We start from the raw sequence: 21,386 nt of genomic DNA, 5'->3' as shown, positions 1-21,386 counted from the left end.
ACAATGCTAATATTTATGGCTGTCTCATTCATTTTAAGATTTTAGGCCTAAACATTGTTTTTTTTTTTTATGTTACTTTTTAGTGTGTTTCTCTTTTTAGACCACCAAAGAGAGGTTTTGTAAGCACTTCTTACATTTAAGATGAAAGTGGTTCATGCATATTGCATTCCCAAATGTATGTTATAAACGGCTCAAATTTGGAAAACATAGAGAGATAAGTTTGTGTGGAGCCATATTTACTGCGAACCGAGGTGTTCTGAGACACCGAAAACACCAGATAATGAGCTGCTTGTGTGTAAAAGGACATAGTGCTGCGCTTTACTCTGAAACACGCAGCGCATGTGTTTGCTCAATTAAAGCACATCCTTTGCAATTTGACAATTGTCCTAAGCCATATTTAGGTTTTATTTTGATTCATTGTGCAGCCAGATATATACCATCTAACTCAAATGTGCAGGATTTGTCTTTGCAGTCTTTCAATCTGTAAGCTTCTGGAAACATCCAGGTGTGTTTCAGAACGCAGTTTGTGGTTTCACAGTTTGTCTGCCTGCTGTGGGTATATAGCTGGGTATGTTAGTGTTTGTGTTTCTGTCTTTGGTTTTGCGTCTCTCTCTCTCTCTCCTCTGCTGATTCTCAGGAGAGCAGACCTCTCTAATATCTCCACGCATTAATATGCAAACAGTGTGGTCCACGCAGCGGCACAAGGTTAAGCATGCGTGACGAGAGGAGAGAGAAAGCACCTCAGATACTGTTGGAGAACTTTGTTTCTCTCCTCCCTGTCTCTGCGTGTTTGGGAGTGTTCATTATGGGAGTCTATTGCATGGTGGAGGTACTAGGCTGTGACATGTTATCTTTTCATCATGGAGACAGGCTATTGAACTGACCTGCTGTCACAGAAGTGTGCAAAGGGGTGTTTTTTTGCGTAGGTTCAGACTGAGTGTCCTTTGTGCCTAGGGATGTTCACAAGTACTTCTACTTTCTTAAACGTCCAATCAGTTTTAATAATCCCCTGTAAATTAGGCTGGTTTTGGGTTCGCCAAACTTAAAACTTTTAACTTTATACACAGTACTGGATGTATGGCTGGATTTTTGTGTATAATTATAATTTAATATACACAATACACAATAAATATTTTTGCAGATTTTCTTTGAAAAAAACCCCTAATTTGATGGGGAAAATATATATTTATAAATTTAGAGTAATAGATAATTCTTAAATGTTTTACCATAAAGTCTAAATTGTTATAATATTTAAAATAAACATTAAATAATGCATCTAAATATAATAGAATTAAAATTAGAAAATGTACATGTAAAATTATGTTGGAAATGTTGGCAAGGCAAGTAAAATTTGAACGCAGCATGCAGTATTGAAACGCAACCAGTACAGTTCGATTCACAAACAGATGACTCTTCTGAGCCAGTTTGGCTTAGTTCAGTTGAATCACAAAAAAATACTACATCACCTCTTTAGTCTGATTTACAAACAAATAACTCTTCTGAGCCAGTAGTTAAATCAATCAAAAACATACTGCGGAACAATTATTTAGTCTGATTCATGAACAAATGACTCTTAAATGAATTGGTTCTTTTTTGTGAAGCTTAGGGTGTGTTCACACCTGTCTTGTTTGGTTCGATTGAATCAAACTCAAGTTCGTTTCACCCTTGGTGCGGATCTTTTGGGCAGGTGTGAATACAGCAATCGCACTCAGGTGCGGACCAAACAACCATACTAAGCTGAAGAGGTGTTCTCGGTCCGGTTCCAAACAAACCCTTTTACGGTTGAATGGATGAACCAATGAATAGATGACCTTAGCATACGTGTGGTTTTGTTTACAATTTCTGGTTCACTTGCAAAAAGGGCAGTGTGAAAGCAAACCAAACAAAAATAAATCAACATTGTATTTGGTCCGGACCAAAGCAAGTGAACTAGCGGACTTTCCTGGTGTGAATACACCCTAAAACATCTGCTGACACCAGTTTAGTCTGATTCATTAACAAATGACTCTTCTTTTTAATGAATCACAAAAAATACTGTATAGCTAAATATAGTCTGATTTACAAACAAATAACTCTTATGAGCCAGTAGTTGTTTAATCAATCAAAAATATACTACAAAACTATCATGTAGTCTGATTCATGAACAAATGACTCCTATGAACTGGTTCAATTTTGTGAAGCTAAAACTATCTGCTGTCACCAGTTTAGTCTGATTCATTAACAAATGACTCTTGTGAGCTGGTCCTTTTAATGAATCTTTAAAACGCTCTCAAGTGTGTCTGTTAAATAAATAGCAGTTGGATCATATCAAATTCAGAGCCTGTGAATTGGAATTGAATTGAATCAGAAAATATGTGTAGATACCCATACCCTAATTGCCAAGCTGTCATTTTGTTTCTTGAAAATTGATATAGTTATGTTTTGCCCCATGAGCCTCTCAATTGTTCTGTAAAAAATCTGACCACGAGTTTGAAAGTTGTCAGTGGTTGACCTCTGCTCGTGCTGTACTATGTGAAAGGTCATTTCTCTGCTGTAGTACAAGACTTTTCCTTATCATCAAATGTCATGGCATTGTCAGTCTTACTTCCCTAAATGTTAAAGCTCAAAGCGTATCTCATTTGGTCAAGTTTGGACCGCCTTTCTGCACTATTTAAAACAGGATGCCTAAAACTTCTGCTCTTCCGGTCTTATTTTAACAAACAAAATCATTAGGACGTTTCCTTTTATCTCATCAAGAAGAGTTATTGTTTTGACCTCTTCTCATACAGGCATGATTAAGGAAACCACCTCTTTGTTTTTGAACCAAACTTGATGGTTTTCCTGGCCCAGTCATCATAGGAAAAGATCAATGGTTTTAAGTCATTTTGTCTGTGTTGTCCGTCTGATCAACTTCCTGTTATGTTTATGAACTGTAACTTTCAGAATAAGCCAGATGGCAAGTCCTGAGCATGTAGTTCTTCATCAAAGAGACACATGAGGGGTCACGGGACATCACATAGTATGTTGTCTATAGGCACAGTTATGTTTTGCCTTTTTTATCAAAAGTTTTATCGATTTATGGCTGTCTTGGAGTTTACTGTAATAATAACACCTGTAAAATCAAGAAAATCTTGATGTTAAAAAAAAATTATGTACACTACCGTTCAGAAGTTTGGGGTTGGTAAGACTTTTAAAAGAAGAGTCTTATGTTCACCAAGGAAAGGATGCATTTATTTGATAAAAAATAGAGTACAAAATTATTTTGTGAAATATTATTACAATAACTGTTTTTTGTTGATTATGTTTTAAAATGTAAATTATTTCTGTGATGCAAAGCTGACTTTTCAGCATCATTACTTTAGTCTTCAGTGTAACATGATCCTTCAGAAATCATTCTGATTTGCTGATTTACTGATCAAAAAACATTTATTATTAAAAAAAAGGATTTTTACTGATCAAGAAACATTTATTATTAAACAAATAAGGATTTTCTGAGTAGAAATTTGAAAGGAAAAACATTTGTTAGAAGTCTTTTCTAACATTATAAATATCTTTATTGTCAATGTGCAAAGTGCGTTCTTGCTAAATTTCTTTAAAAAATATAAAATCATACTTTTTAACTGTAGTGTATGTATTTATAAATGTATGTTTATATAATAGAATAATAACAAAAATGTTAAACATGCATTATAAATATTATTATTTTTTTTAATTTATGTAATTAAAATAAATATTAGGTAAATTAAATAATGTAAAATATGAAATAAGTAAATGTTAAATTGAATAAAAATCATAAATTTTTTAAATTAGAAAATATAAATGTAAAATTATAATATAATTAATTTGAAAAATTGTGTTGGAAATGTTGGCAGGGCAAGTCAAATTTGGAAGAAGAAAAAATAAATCATTATTATGCCAAACTTTTCTTTTGAGCCAGATTTAATCAGCTTCATTGTCAAATCGATTTGTTGCATCAGTCTTGATGTGAATGATCTTTCACTTGGTTTTTTAGTGCTTCACTTTATGAATGGATCTGCTATAGTTTTTAATTCAGTGCGCGCAAAAGTGCATACGTTAGGAACTTTATAAGCAAGCGGTTTGACTAGCCGTTCCAGCATCTCTCCAGGTTGCTAGATGTCAATTCATAATGAAGCACCACTTGAATTTAAAGAATGCCACTTTGAAGCAGCAGATACATATGCTCTCGCTTTCAAAAGCATCCTGTTGGTTGTGGTTGCGGCAGACACTTCCCTGGATCCTGCCTCGGGGGACATGCTGATGAAACTGTTTGTTTTTGCCTGTATGTCAGTGGCGTCCTCAGAACGTTCTGTCTCTTCTCCTCTGCTCCTCTTTGCCCAGGCGAGAGGCCCACTGAGATCCACGTCAGCAGGCTTTCAGGCAGTGATGGCCCCTTGCCCCGCTCCCTTGGGGAGGCTGGCAGAGTCTGGCTGCAGAAGATAATAGCAGACCAGGAATTTTCAGGGAGGGCAGTTGCAAATTGGCATAAGCTTTGCCTCCTCTGGGCAGGTGTGACTCAGCCGAATTCTTCCAGACGTCTCACGCTCCCTAAACACAGCGCTGCTACAGTCCCTGAACTCCCAACACAGTCTCACAACTTCTTTTGGCGCTGATGTGATTAACTTGTTTAATATTTTACCGAACAGGGACACTATTGCCAAGCAACAGCGGTTTATTTCCCTATTTCCATCTCCAGGGCACAATCTATTATCTGTGTTCATAACCAAGCTTGACGGGTACTACCTGTAAACCGGGTTGCCTGGCTGGATCTGTTGCCCAAGAATGGATGGCAAACTTGTGTATGATGTAAGTGGTCCGTATATGATCGAGTCTGTGTTTTCGAACATAGCTTTTAAGTGAATGAAACATTCTTGTTGACTTCCATACACTGAATCATACTTGATGTGTTTGATGATTTTTGCTTTGAATGCTTTGAGCATTTCATTATTTTAACCTACTGAAAGAATATGATTCGGAGCGGCACTGAATGAGCCATCTTGTTTGTGAATGAACCAGATTAATAAAACATCTTGTAAGACACATTTTAGTAAATGATTCAAACTTATTTCTGGTGTGAACTTCTGGTGTGAATTTATAGGGAATCAGTAGAGTTAGGACTGCACGATAAATCGAAATGAAATCGCAATCGCGATTAGGCAAATGCTGCGATTGTCATGCACATCTTGTCAGTGAAGCACTAGTCTCACGTAGCCAGACCTTCAGACTGACGGCTGAAGGTCTAGAATCCATGGCAGCTTTCATTGGCCAAGGCCCGCCCATGAGGTCGTTTGACCGACATGTCAAACAACCAATCACAGTTGGTTTCGTTCATTGTCACGTTTCGGGGCGTGGAAATGTCGCCACAATAACAGACCGGTGTGTAAAGCTCTCGGACGTATTTTAAAGATTCAATGCTGCAAACTTTAAATATTTCACATACTTTTGAAAATCCAGCGTTTAGTTGATCCTGATAAGCGCTCGTAGTCACAGTTGTTAACAGGACGGCTTTCTTCTTTCATGAGGGGGTTTGGCGTCACTGCATCTTTGTTTCCAGGTGGAACGTTAAAGAACACGACACACGTCTACCGGAAATCCTGTATAATTCCACCAATCCGACAACGACTTCGAAACTCCTGAAGTGTTTCCACTTTTGTGTGCCATATGCATCAGACGTTTAGCCAATGGTCCGTGGGCGTGAGACTAGTGAAGCACGGTTCTGTGATCAGTAGTAAATCTCCATCCGAAGGCCAGAGAGCACTCTCGCGCAGAAACTCCAAATACGCCCGCAGAGGAAATCCAGGAAATCCCTATAGTGGTAGCTGAATAAACAGAAGATTTAACTGCTTTCATTGATTCAACGTGACTAATAAACACACGACTACAACAATATATGGTTTATCTGAGTTTGTCTTATAATTTTCATTATAACAAGGTATATAATGCAATGCTAATCGACATTTGGATAAAAGCGTCTGCTAAATGCATAAACTAAATTAAATTAAAATCACGATTTGAACTGGCGCGATTTCTAAATCGCTTTATAGCACGATTTTCCGCACCCCCGACCTCCCGCAGTATGCTATCCGAACCAGTCAGAATGCAGCGTGCCTAAATGGAGCACGAGAAGAGAACAGACCGGGCAGGCATACAAACTTAACGCCAGGTTCACACACTCTGTCTGTGGTGCATATTTTTTCCACGCCCATGTTAACAGATCAGAGCGTTCACACTGCACGCGATTGCGGTCCGGCAGTGCGCTCCAGGAGCGGTGCGTCTGCAGCAGTCATGAGTCTATTTCTGCTGTGCTGCACATGCTGAATTAAAGTGACAGTGCATTAGTCGCGGTAAAAATTAACATGGATTGACACGGAAATTTAGTAATTACACCATAAATGCATATAATTAAAGTCTACTGTTCCACAGTCAACACATGGCTTTTTGGCTAGATTTAAAACAAGGAAAAGTGCACTTGTAGATAAACAAGGCAATAATGGCACTCGTGGTGGTAGTTAAAGTTATATTTATTGAGTTTAAACATGAATATGTCTATGAAAGATTGTATTACTGTACTGTGATAAAAGAGAATCACAATGCTGAAAAAGCATTTTCAGAAACAACGTTTGGATTTGAAATCAAAATAATGGATAATTGTTGTGTTTGTGGTAAACAGCCGCAGATCAGGAGCGGACTGCAAACGCATCTTGTGCGAAATACACATATTGTATACGCACTGCTGACGGAGTACATGTGAACTTGGCGCAACAAATCTAGTTCAGTATCTGAGACAACGCCACAAAGAGCTCTATGACCAATGCATGGCCTTTTACAGACATGTTACAGATTTTTGATAAATCTCTAATTGGTTTTCTTTTGGAAATATGTTTCAAATTCACACTGAATGCATTTATGACTGTAAAGCATGTCTGTGTCTGTCAAAATCGTGATTAAAATCGAAATCGCAAAATTTATCAAAGAAATCGTGATACGTTTTTTTTTGTCCATATTGCACAGCCCTACTTGGCAGCTAGCTTAAAGAATTTTTTAATATAAATTTTTATTAGCTAACATTTATTTTGTTTTAAGTAACAAATGTTTTAACTAACCAAAATTACTCGGCCGAAAATAGCAAAAGCTCTTTCGATGTTCGGCCGAATAAGTGAAAAGACCGAATAAATTAAAATCTTCAAACCGAACTCACAGATCCAATATACTGATACACATGCATTTTTCCTCTCAACCCTTTGCGTTCACTTAACCGACTGTGTTATTTTGACATTATTTTGTGTGTATTTGACCGTTTAAGCACCATTAACAGTAAAAAACAACTAAATTTGGTACTTGTGAGCTGCTGGACAAGCGTCTCTGTGTACGTGTTTTGGGTGTGAGCAAACAGTTCTCTTGAAAAGGGAAGATGCAGTAGCACTGAATCATGAAATGATGAAATTACAGTTTCGCAAAGTTTTTAAAATTCTGATTTGATCTAATAATCTGTGTGGATTAATGCACTCATTCAACCTATATGCTTTAATGAATTAATGTTTGCAGGAATTTCCCGCATTATAAACATAGATCCAGCTGGAATTAGTTAAATTATGTGCAATACCCACAATCCTGCACTGAATTTCAAGCCCTAAAGACATATTTTTTGATTTGTACTTTTTGTGACAAAAACATGAGTGGTTGTTTTCATGCAAAAGTGGTTGTCATCATGCCTGGGTGTTTTAGATGGTTGCTACAACATTGCTATATTGCTAAATGTCCAATCACCAATATTGCACCAAATGGTCTGTTTTATGCACCATTGTTTGGACAAATAGTTCGTTTCAATCTATTGATTGAGTGCTGAGGCGTTGGGAATTTCAAATAGGGCACTGTGGAAGTGTCACAGTGTGTACAATCCACCTACGATTGCCTTACTTTAAGTCATCTCTGTACATTAAGATACAGATCGTGTTTAAAGGGGTGGTTGATTGCGATTTCACTTTTTTAACGTTAGTGTGTAATGTTGCTGTTTGAGCATAAACAATATCTGCAAAGTTACAATGCTGAAAGTTCAATGCAAAAGGAGATATCGTCTTTTAAAATGATGGCAGTTTAATGCCTAAAAACGTCTCGTAGGGACTATAAAAAGTTACTTCCTGGGTTTGTGACGATATTTTTCACATAGCTATGAGAAGCGTTAAACATGGACACGCATACAGTTGCCATGCTGTATTAAAGCTTTAACCAGGATAAAACAGTATATAAAAAGCTAACATAAGCAGTAGCATTTACAAATAACAGCGTATCTAAAAGTATGAGACAACAGCAAACAAAAAACATACCATTAAGTGCTGTGTGTTCTGCACGATCCTCCTCACTAATATTCTCTGGGTCTCAATCATTGTTTACAATACAACCGGAGCGCATTCTGAGGTGAGGGGCGTGACGCTTAGACACGCACTAGAGTCTGTTTAGCCAATCATGGCACACTGGGCCAGCTAACCAGTCTGAGCCCATTGCGTATTTCTGAGGGAGGGGCTTCATAAAAACGGAAATCATCAGCGTGTTTATAGGAGAAGACAGCGGTGTAGAATAAAGGTAAATTATGTGAAAAATAAAGTGTTTTTTAAAAACAAAGCATTAACACATGTTAGACTTCACCCTATAAACACAATCAAGCCTAGAAAAAAACAGTCAACCACCCCTTTAACATCAAAAATATTACCCACAGCACCTATAAAGAAGTATTCCTCATGAGAAATGTACATGATATGTTTGTGGAAGATTGTCGCACACCTGCCTTCATCCTCGAGTGACCTGATGGAGAAACTCAGCCATCTTTGTTTGGCTGCTGATCGTTTCAGAGCAGAGAAGTCACTGATGTTTTCCTCATTTCTCTCATTACTCCGTTCACCCAAACACTCCTTTCATCTCCTGTCCTAATCTGGACCTCCCCACCGTTATGAAACATTAATAGTCCTCTACAGCCCACCTCCCACTCCAAATGCTCCGCTGAAGGAATGACCAATAGAAATCATGTTTCTCTCTGTTTGGTGTGTTTGTCTTGAGTTGCATCAGGAAGTGGCTAGGCATTGCTCATCAATATGCTATGTTGGATTGTTTGCCCACTTCCCAACTTTGGGAATACATTACAAGACCTTTTTCTTACTCAGTGATTTACTGTATATTTTTTTTCTCACACAATGGGAAGATTTTGTGACTCGTTCTTTTAAGGCTGTTTGGGCAAAACTTGGGTGTTCACACTTATAGACTTTATAAGAATCTTTCAGTAACAATAAAGTGAACAGATTTTAAATTTCTTTCCATTTGAGTTTTCAGATGGAAAATTTCCCACTCGTTTTGACTCAATAATTCAATAATAATAATAATAATAATAATAATAATAACATTTATTATTATTATTATTAAATAAAAATGTGATATTGTAATAATACTGTTGTAGTATAAAATAAAAAGTATGTAATTCAAATTATTATATATTACAACTCTACAATGACAGTCCTACTATTTAAATCTTAATTTCTTAATTTTTCAAATGTTAAACTTTTATTCTTCTATCTTTTATTTTGGCGGTTTGTTGTCAAATAAATATAGGCTTTAGGTTTCAAAGTGAAGCAAGGCATTATTTACACATGTGTAGCTCATGATATGGTATTTCAGCATCCTGGAGCAGCAATTACTGTTATTTTATTTTCATATATTGTGCATTTTAAATTTTTATTTTATATTGAATTGATATAATATATTATTATTGTTGTTGTTAGCCACAAAAAGAGAGAAAAAAATAAAACAGTGCTGAATAATTTTATAATGGTGGGCTTAATTAATATTTAAATTAGTTTTTCAAATATCGGCATTGGCCGATAAGTTTTTCTGTTTGGCCGATGCGTTCGAGACTTTTATTTTGATGGCGCTGAGAATGGCAGCGCCTGCGCACACAGTGTTCACATTCTCCCTCTTGTTCGCTGTCGTCGTTAACAGTTCGGTCTAATAATCAGATTAACGGTTAAACAAAGGAATTAAAATGTATACAAAAAAGTATTACAACGATTGCTTTTATAGTATTAGTAATAGAAAGGCAAACATTATAATACTTTCTCGTTTTCCGTCAGCATTCAGCAAATACGCATTTATATCATTTAAACAAATCTTTGAATGACTAATGAACATTTAATTTCAAAAATCTTGCAAACTTAGTCAAATCCAGCTGTGAGATCTTGTGAAGTGTGCGTTTGTATTCTGCATGATCGCATGTTCTCTGCGAGACGGTCGGTCTGTGCAAGTTGAATGCTGACAGGAGGAGAGTTCAGCTTCACTGGAGACACGCGATCGACAAACTTTAAACTAGTTATTTCAAATTATGCTGCGCTTAAAATGAGTGTTACCTTGGGTTTATTTGAAAAAATATGATTCCCAAATCCCAATGCACACAAATTTCCCAGATTACTGAGTGCCCTGTTGGTTACAGTGTTTACTTCCTTTTTAATTATATTTTTATTAAATATTTATTTATTTGTGAAAAATACTTTACATTTACAATTAAATTTACTTTTATTTTACACATTTATTTTTTAATCAATTTTCAAATTATTTAAAATTTCTTAAATATGAATTCAAATAAATAAAATTATATCGGCTTTATATCGGCCATCGGCCACCCTGCTTTCCAAGATTGGAAAAATCAATATCGGTCAACCACTAATTTTAATTAATTTAAATAATGATCAACTTGTTAAAGTTTAATTCCTTAAATTAGGTTTGTTCAAATCTCAATTTTTGTTCAATGTATACTAATGTATGCATACATAGTGTGTGTATGTGTGTGTGTATACACACACACACACACACACACATTACATTTACAATTAAATTTACTTTTATTTTACACATTTATTTTTTAATCAATTTTCAAATTATTTAAAATTTCTTAAATATGAATTCAAATAAATAAAATTATATCGGCTTTATATCGGCCATCGGCCACCCTGCTTTCCAAGATTGGAAAAATCAATATCGGTCAATCACTAATTTTAATTAATTTAAATAATGATCAACTTGTTAAAGTTTAATTCCTTAAATTAGGTTTGTTCAAATCTCAATTTTTGTTCAATGTATACTAATGTATGCATACATAGTGTGTGTGTGTGTGTGTGTATACACACACACACACACACACACACACATAGGCCTATATATGTATATATAGATAGATAAATAGATAGATAGATATAGATATGTTGCTCATCCAATCAAATATTTGTAATAATAATTAAAAAGATTTGTTAGGCCTGTATGTTTATATATAAAGAAAACAGGCCTGTGTATTTGATGATTAACATTCTGTGAGCTTCTCTGTTCAGTGTTTTGCAGGGAGACGATGAGTTTTCTATTGAGTTCATTCTGCAGCCCTGCTAGGGGGTATTTTCACTGCGCTTCTCCCCCCATCATTCCCATCACCATGACATTACCAAAGTTTCTAGACCTCTGGAGTATTAATTGCCCCCCACTTTTCCACCCACCCGACTCCTTTCATCTTCGCTGCTGTTTGCGTCAGTATCTGTAGTTATTATCCTCACCACATAGCCCTGCTCATGCTCCTTTGTTCCTCTGATATTCCTTCTCTCTTCATTCATTTCTCTACCTGCGATCGGTCACATTCCACATGCCGATAAGTGGACACACATCTCTTTGTGTAAGCTTTAGAATTCGTTTGGTGGCATATTACCGACCAGACTCTGTGTGCACGAGGCTCTGGTAATGACAGAAAGGGCAAACTGCTCGTGAAGCTCATTTGCATTTGTACTAAAATGATGCGCTGTGGACTGTTGGGCTTCTGCATTCACTCACTGTCATTATTGCTGCCTTCATACTGAGATGTTAGGACATCAAAGTTTCTTGATGGTTTGGCAAGGATAAATCAGCTTTTACTTGTCTTGTCTCTTAATCAGTATCTGACACTCAGGGTTAAAGGGGCGTTTGATGAACTGTTTGAAATCAAATGCAACGATCGATCACTACTAGTCAATACTGGCTGAACTCACCTGATCAAAGAGCTGTTCTCTGGTTTAACATTTAAAATGTAAATAAATAAATTTATGCATTTAGCAGACGCTTTTATCCAAAGCGACTTACAGTGCATTCAGGCTATAAATTTTTTTTATCAGTATGTGTGTTCCCTGGGAATTGAACCCACGACCTTTGCACTGCTAATGCATATTAGTATATATTGCACAAAAATGAGTGAGGTTTGCAAACCTAAATGAAAATTTTTTTTACTTTATTATATAATTTAATATATAAATATATGTATAAACGTATTGTTGCACATTAGGCCTCATATATTGATATTTGTTTTTGAACAGTGACAACAAAAGTTTTAATGTTAATTTGTAGATTTAAGACTATAAGTCCAAAGTCATTTGAAACTATTCAGCTGCATTTGCATTCTTTTTTTCAAATACCTGAATAGATTCAACTAGACTAGAATGTTTATAGAGCATTATCTGACGCAGCTGACACAGAACAGCATATGTTGTTTACGTCCAGCGGATATTCTCCAAAATGTCACCAGGGTGATGCTGAGGAGACGAATTGTTGAATAAAGTCGTTTTTCTTTTTCTTTCTTTTGTGCACAAAAAGTATTCTCGTAGCTTCGTATAACTGCGGTTGAACCACTGATGTCACATGGATTATTTTACAGATCTCCTTGCTACGTTTCTGGACTTGGGAACATTTCAGTTGCGTTGGTGTCTATGCAGGGTCAGACAGCTCTCAGATTCCATCAAGAATATCTTAATTTGTGTTCCGAAGATGAACGAAGGTCTTGCGGGTTTGAAACGACATGAGGGTGAGTAATTAATAACAGAATTTTCATTTTTGGGTGAACTATCCATGTAACTCTCATCTGGTGCTGGAGACATATGTCTCACTGAGGTTTAGGATGTGTGTGAATATTTGGCATTGAGGCACAGATGAACCGTGCTGCTGAGTCAAGTGATCAAATCTGAAACTCAGATCAATGAATGAACGTGGATGCCTCTCTCTTCTACCAGTCACCATGTTCATCATTCAAAGGAAATGGTACTTTTTGGCCTTTGCTGCCAAGCAAAGTGATGCTTCTGAAGTCTCATTTTGTTTGATAGATCGTTCGGCATCAGGAAAGCTGATCTGCATCTAAAGTTTGTCTTTCTGTGGTGTTCACTGTTCGAGTGCAATCTCTAGCGTGACCTTTTCACACGGGTTTCCTCATTTTTTATGACTGCTAGAGTGAAGTATCACTACGGCTATTAAGTTAAAATAAAAATGTTTTCTTCATGGGTAAAACTTGGCATTTGTTGATTTTGGAAACTTTGACTCCATGTTCATATTTCTGTCTGTGAGGTCCAAATTGTTTTCCTTGTCACATGTCTTGTTTTTGTTTTTTTTTGGATGACAGTGTGAACGGCAAAAATCACAATGAATCTTTGTCAATTCTGGCCACTTAAGTATATTGCAATGCATCATATATTTTTTAATATCTAGAATGTTTAGAGCATAATCTTATGTGAATTAACCCCCATTATCTGCGCTATACCTCAAATCATGCAACACTGTTTTACGTGTTGAAACTTTCAAAAAGTACACTGAATTTGACATTTCCGTCATTTATTTATGGAAATAAATCATTAATAAATCTGAATTCATGCAAACTCAGATTATTGAAATGCTTGATTTTACCTTTAAATCACAAAATAATTTTGCATTTGCACTCTATAAAGTATTACACAGAAAGGACCAATTAATGCGTTTCTTTTTTTTTTTGTGGCAAACTTTTCATTAATAATTTATATAATAGCAACAATGATCATAATAGTAATAATGATGATAATTTTAAATAAATTATTATTATTCAAAAATTAATGCAATAATAATAATGATTATTATTATTATATTGCCACACATTTTAAAAATGCTTACATGGGAGCATTTCTAACCATAAAAGATTATTATTATTATGTTAACAATTAAATTTAAATCATTAATAATATTGTTTTATGTTGAGTCTGCATTAATTTGGGGATTAAATTGTTAAGGCCCATTTACACCAAGCACGATAACTATAAAGATATAGTTCTAAAAATCGTTCTCAATATTAAAGAATAGCAGAGTCCACACCACAACTGTAACGATAAATGCACAGAGAAAGGATATCGTTGGAATCACTTTCAGAACTATTTTTCTTTTCAGCTGATGAACGATAAAAACATTGACAGCCAATCAGAATCCATCCTGCTATAACGATCTTGAGAATTTAGCAGCAGACGAGTGTGCGCTTACAGACGATATCGTTCGCTGGTGTGGACGCTAATATCATTATCTTTATAGTTACCATTCTTGGTGTGAACGGGACTTTATACTATGTGAAAACTGTGAGTTTTATTATTTATTAATTATTTGTTTTATTCACATGTTTAATTGTTATAATTGCTTTTGACCAGTGAGAAGTTTTAATGTTCATTTTTAAATTTAAGACTGAAAGTCCAAAGTATGTAGCCTTTGAAACTATTCAGGTAAATTTTTTAGGATTATTAGCATTATTTTCCTAATATCTTAAGAGAACAGAAGAGAAGAGAATGCTTGTAGAGCACAATGTTATATAAATTAATGAGATTGTGTTTGTGTGTTTCTCTGTGTTTTACAGGCTAGCGCTCTACGTGTACGAGTACTTGTTACATGTAGGAGCCCAGAAGTCGGCACAGACCTTCCTGTCAGAGGTGAGCCAGCGGGGTTTTTTATTTAAGCTCCTGCTTATCGATGTGCCATCCAGGCACATGGCCTCGTAAGCATCGGCCCGCCCCCCTGGGGCTCCGGCTAATTTAATTACACGCAGATGATATGCTGAGCAAGCAGGACACATTAGATGTTTGGTGTCCACTTAATGGGATTGGAGGAAAGTCAGGGCAACGCTGTAAAAACGGCCATATTGTTTCAGCTGAGAGGCTGGAGCGGTGCTGACATGTTGATCATCACCTCGTCCCACTTTTTATGAAGAAAAGCGCATGTTTGCTTTGTTATATCAGCTGCTCACGATTCTGTGTTTTATTTGCGATGTAAGGCTTTTAAGGAAGATCACAATCATTTATGCCTGAATGAGTTCTTTTCAATGTCACTGAGGCAATGTGGGATTGGTCTATGTGAAGGAAACCATGACATTTCAAGCACAACTTTGATATTTATAGTCTCCCCATTATTTGCATGAGTCATACACACTTAAGAGTACAAGCCATCTGAGAAAATACAATAATACACATTTAGCACACCATTTCTGATTGTCGTACTAATTCCAAAGCTGTGCCTATCACAAGAATGGCAGGCACTTCCAAGTCACCAGATATATTCAGATTTGCAAGGTTAACTTGTCCAAATGTATCAGACTAGAATATTTTAAGTTAGCTACTTTGTATCTAGAAATGAGAAGTGTGTTTAAAAGCACAAAATAAAACAACAAGTTTGGTCCAGTTTATATGTAGTACAAGTAATGTAAAATATACACTTGAACTAGTTCGGCACTAGTGGTTGAATGTAGTTGAAATTATTATTTTTATTCAGAAAAAGGACACACTGAATTGATTGAAAGCGACAGTAAATTTCAAATAAATGCTGTTTAGAATTTTATTTTCATCAAAGAATCCTGAAAAAAGTATCACGGTTTCCACAAACATATTAAGCAGCATAACTGTTTCAACATTGATAATATTAAATATTTTGAGCAGCAAATCAGCATATTAGAATGATTTCAGAAGGATATATTCTAATAGAAAATATTTATAAATAGTTATTTTAAAGCCTTGGTGATCAGAAAAGACTTCTTCACCCCAACTTCTGAACAGTATTTTTGGTTAAAAATCTAGAAATTTAAATCCCATTTAAACCTGGAAATAAACAAAGTTTTAGGATTTTGAAAGTTTTCAAAAAAAGTTATGAAGTAAAATTAAGAATAAATATTTAAGATACCGCACTATTTTTAGGTTACTAATCAAATAGTAAAAAATTATGATTTACTTTCTTTCTTTCTTTTATTTATTTATTTTTTTACTATTTTTCTTTCAAATTATTATTGCTGATAGTATAATTTGTTTTAAATTATTTTAACTGAGTTGGTATGCATTTGGACTCCACTGTGTTGCTAAAATTAAATTAAACACAGATTTGTGGACTCAAAGTAAACTCGCCAAATATTGACCAATTAATTTGCTTGGCTGACTGCAAAACACATTAAGGTGTACATTTAGCCTAATGAAGGGGAAATAGTCTTACTGTGAATTGAGTCTTACAGTTTCTCACCTCTCTATCCAGATAAGATGGGAGAAGAACATAACGTTAGGAGAACCTCCAGGATTCTTACATTCATGGTGGTGGTAAGATTCACATTGTTAAATGTTTCTCATGTGCTGATGTGTTATTCATGGCAACTGCTTCATTCACCTCTGTGTGATTTGCAGTGTATTCTGGGATTTATATTGTGCGGCACCTGAAAGGAGAGAAACCTGTGAGCATTCCAGTGAAGCCAAGGCGTTCCACGACTACGTAAGTTACTCTTACAGTGCATGGATGGATAAATGTGTGGCATAGTAGTTAAAGCTCAGATCCGGGATGGACGGATAGATGGATGGAATGCTGGAAAGTTAGAATGCTAGAAAGATAGATGCATGGATAGATGGATAGAAGACTGGATGGATAGATAGATAGATAGATAGATAGATAGATAGATAGATAGAATACAAGAAAGATGGAAGGATGGATGGATGGTTGGATGGATGGATAAAACACTACAAAGATGGATGGATAGATTGATAGAACACTAGAAAGTTAGATTGATGATGGATGGTTCGAATGCTAGAAAGATAGATAGAGAGATGAATGAATGATAAATGGTTGTTAGATGGATAGAATGCTAGAAAGATGGATGAATGGAACGCTAGAAAGATGAATGGATGGTGAATGATAGATAGATGGATGGATAGAACTATGAGAAAAATGAATGGATGGATAGATGCATAAAACACTAGAAAGATAGAACACTAGAAAGACGGATGGATGGATGGATGATAGAACACTAAACAAACTGATGGATGCATAAATAGATGGATAAAATGCTAGAAAGATAGAACACTAGAAAGATGAATGGATGGATGGATAGGAAGATGAATGGATAAAACGCTAGAAAGACAGAACACTAGAAAAATGGATGGATGTATAAAATGCTAGAAAGATGAATGGATGATGGATAAAGGGATAGAATGCTAGAAAGATGGATGGATAAAACGCTAGAAAGACAGCACACTATAAAGATGGATAGATGGATATAACACTAGAAAGATAGATGGATGGATAGAATGCTAGAAAGATAGAACACAAGAAACACGGTGCGTGGATGGATGGAGCACTAGAAAGATAGATGAAGAGATGGATGGATGGATGGATGATGAATGGATAGAAAATAGATGGATAGCACACTAGAAAAATTAGGGGTGGATGGATGGATGAATGGATAGAATGCTAGATGGAGAGATGGCTGGATATATGAACTTTGATCAAGCGGATGTTTATCAGCTCATATGAGATTTGCAACACAATGCAAATGGTATTTCCCATGAGGCCTCAGTACATCAGTGCAGTGATGTTGTGGCTTCATTCTGTGCATTGCAGTGTTCTTAGTAAGACCAAATGCTGCTGGGACTTACAGGAAGGAAGCGTGATTCAATTTCCTGTGTACCTTGGGCTGCTGGTCACCTTACGTCTCGTAAACAAGAGAGCAGAGGAGCTCAAGTTTTCCTCGTGTCACCTCGGAGGGTGTTGTAAACGTTCAATTATGGACCCGACTGCTTTCACCCAAACGCGCTGTCTGCTGTCTGCTGTCTGCTGTCTGCTGTTGTGTGCACCTCAAAAGCGCAGTTTAGGAGACGAGTAAAGAGCGCAGCAATGCTGAAGATCACTGGTTTGGCCCTGAACTCATTTCTCTTTCCAGCACCAATTAGCTGAATTTCCTCTGAGAGTGTCTGGAGTGTAGGCACAACACGAGTAATTACAGAGAGCTCGAGATCCTCAAACGAGAACATCTCCGTCCCATACATCGCCTGCTTTCTGTGACTAATTGCCAATGTACAGCAAATGCGCTTTACAGCTGTGATGCACCATATCACATGACTGTGGTTTTAAAAACTCAAAATTGATGAAGTTTGCTTTATAAATACGCATTTCTGTTTTTTTATTGTTAATGATTCAGCATTAGAGCACATTACTCCTAAAGAAAAAAATATATATATATATTATTTTTTTTATCAAAATGCAAAGGCTTTTCGTATGATGTTATAAATAATTTTTCTGACTCTATACTCAGACTCTATACTCTTATTATAATACCTAATAGACTTTTTACAGTTCATATACACCCTTTTTGTGAAAAGTGGGGACATCCCATAGGCGTAATGGTTTTATACTGTACAAACTGTATGTGCTATTGCCCTACACCTACCTCTTACAGGAAACTTTGTGCTATTTCAGATTTTCAATACACTCCATTCTGTATGATTTATAAGCGTTTTGAAAAGTGGGGACATGGGGTAATGTCCTGAAAAGTCACCTTCTCCTTGTAATACCCATGTCATACCTTTGTCATTATACAAATTTATGTCCTCATTTGCCACAAAAACGCGCGCACACACACACACACACACACACACAAAATACAGTAAAAACAATAATAAATGTGAAATATTATTTCAATTTAAAATTTGCTGCTCAAAAAACATTTATTATTATTATCAGTGTTGAAAATATTTATAATCCTTTTTTCAGGATTATTTTATGACGTTTGTTGTTTTTTGGAAATATAATTTTTTGTAGCAATATAAATATATTTACTGTCACTTTTGATCAATTTAATTCATCCTTGCTAAATAAGTTTTTTGTTTGTTTTTTTACAAAAAAATAATCTAAAATTACTGACCCCAAACTTTTGAACAGTAGTGTAATTGTCAGTAGGGCTGTCACGATTATGAACTTTGGCTGATGATTAATTGTCTAAAAATAGTCACGGTTATTGCGATTTAATTGTCAGTTTTAGGGCTTTGCCAATTATCACGATTAATTGTCTGTTTTTATGGCTTTCATTATAATACTGATTAATTTAAGGGTTCAGTAAATAATTATGATTTTATCTTTTAATCTTTTCGAGTTATTATTTTGCAGTGTAAGATTACATGGAGCATTCCAAATTCTAAGAATTGGCCAATACCGGTCCAACACCAGCACTATTTTTTTTCTACACCACTACAGAATATCAATACTGTGTTTGTGGAACTAATGGTCACTCTTTTAAACCCTTTGTTAAATGCAATCCGCTAAATACTCACTTCCTCATTACAGAGAAATTTTTTTTTTGAATACAAATATATAAGCTATGAAATTAAACTAGCTGACTGTATAATTTAGCAGCAAAAACAATATCTTGAAAAAAAATCTTTGGTGCACATTATACATTTTAAACATGTTTATTCTGTTAACTATTTGTGTTCTTACAAAATACATTCATGAATATAAGATAGAAATCATGAGAAAAAGAAAGGCTTCTAATAATCTTTCTGTTTGTGATAATTCCTTCCTTCCTTAAACTTAAAGTATTATAATGGGAATATATCTTGGAGAGTTTAGAGAGAGTTGTACCGTGCTGACTGTCATAACTGAACGTGACGTGCTGTTTGAATGCTGAGCTGAGAATGACTGACAGCTGCAGCAGAAGGAAGACGAGTTTCTGTAAACCTAAATTCTGTCCCTCGCATTAAGATATGGAATGGCTTAAGATGATATAGCAGGGCTCCAGACTGAGACCATTTTTTCTGCCTGTGCGGCAAAAAAATTTTTTTGGGGGGGGGGGGGGGGGGGCGAGAAAACGAGTTTAGAATGTTAACAATCCAAGTACAAGCCTAGGGTATTTTCTTATGTGCTGGCAAATGAGAGCATATATCTGAGAAATGTTTAAATGGCACATTCCTCTATTGTTCTCCTATATGCGCAGCAGCGCCATCGCCTCAGGTTGCAGGAGGTACTGCAGGCGAATGAGGAGAAAAACAACTTTGATTGGCAGTACATCAGCATCACATCACACAAACGGGAGAAAGAGAAAACGCTCACACAACAAGACCAAAAAGTCAAGCGTGAAGAAATGTCACTAAATCAATCCTCCCGTGCAGATTGTCGTGTCACGGCTTACGGTTGGAACTACAAAGGGCTTTGTGTTTGCCCGACGTGAGCTGCGAAACATTACACTACCACAGCGCCGCAGACAAATGACAGATTTTCATTCGATTATCACGATTAATTGTCTGTTTTTATGGCTTTCATTATAATACTGATTAATTTAAGGGTTCAGTAAATAATTATGATTTTATCTTTTAATCTTTTCGAGTTATTATTTTGCAGTGTAAGATTACATGGAGTATTCCAAATTCTAAGAATTGGCCAATCCAACACCAGCACTATTTTTTTTCTACACCACTACAGAATATCAATACTGTGTTTGTGGAACTAATGGTCACTCTTTTAAACCCTTTGTTAAATGCAATCCGCTAAATACTCACTTCCTCATTACAGAGAAATTTTTTTTTTGAATACAAATATATAAGCTATGAAATTAAACTAGCTGACTGTATAATTTAGCAGCAAAAACAATATCTTGAAAAAAAATCTTTGGTGCACATTATACATTTTAAACATGTTTATTCTGTTAACTATTTGTGTTCTTACAAAATACATTCATGAATATAAGATAGAAATCATGAGAAAAAGAAAGGCTTCTAATAATCTTTCTGTTTGTGATAATTCCTTCCTTCCTTAAACTTAAAGTATTATAATGGGAATATATCTTGGAGAGTTTTATGCTGACTGTCATAACTGAACGTGACGTGCTGTTTGAATACTGAGCGGAGAATGACTGACAGCTGCAGCAGAAGGAAGATGAGTTTCTGTAAGCCTAAATTCTGTCCCTCACATTAAGATATGGAATGGCTTCAGATGATATAGCTGGGCTCCAGACTGCGACCATTTTTTCTGCCTGTGAGACTAAATTTTGTGTGCGGTCGCACGGGCGCGACCACCGCGTTGGGGAACTCATAAGCGCTGCAATTTCTGTTGCATATGAGAAACATCAAACGGCAAACGAAACTGAAAGCATAACAAAACAGCGCTTAGAGAGTATACTCGCCGTGTCAGCAGGAGCGCGAAGGTGTGTGCAGCAAAAGTGACGCACATATTGAGGAAACGTTGGATGGTTTTCAAGCGAAAGTCAAGTAAAAGACCGCTTCTTAAACCAGAGAAGGTGAACATGCTGGTATTCTTGTGGGGGGAAA

General features: G+C 35.9%; 1 protein-coding gene across 1 annotated transcript in view; it reads left to right on the top strand.

The window, feature by feature from the left end:
* The window catches only part of ssbp2b (single stranded DNA binding protein 2b), a 73,924-nt gene that overhangs the window by 2,895 nt on the left and 49,643 nt on the right, over positions 1–21,386 (top strand). The window contains exons 2-4 of the mRNA XM_016294479.1: positions 14,681–14,753; positions 16,336–16,397; positions 16,482–16,566. Of these exons, the coding sequence (XP_016149965.1) occupies positions 14,681–14,753; positions 16,336–16,397; positions 16,482–16,566 (220 nt within the window). The remainder of the gene's footprint in view (positions 1–14,680; positions 14,754–16,335; positions 16,398–16,481; positions 16,567–21,386) is intronic.

Source organism: Sinocyclocheilus grahami, unplaced genomic scaffold (genome assembly GCF_001515645.1).
Source record: "Sinocyclocheilus grahami isolate Dianchi unplaced genomic scaffold, SAMN03320097.WGS_v1.1 scaffold318.1, whole genome shotgun sequence".
NCBI classification, from domain to species: domain Eukaryota; kingdom Metazoa; phylum Chordata; class Actinopteri; order Cypriniformes; family Cyprinidae; genus Sinocyclocheilus; species Sinocyclocheilus grahami.
Note: the sequence above shows the minus strand (reverse complement) of the source record. Positions and strands in the feature narration are given on the sequence as shown.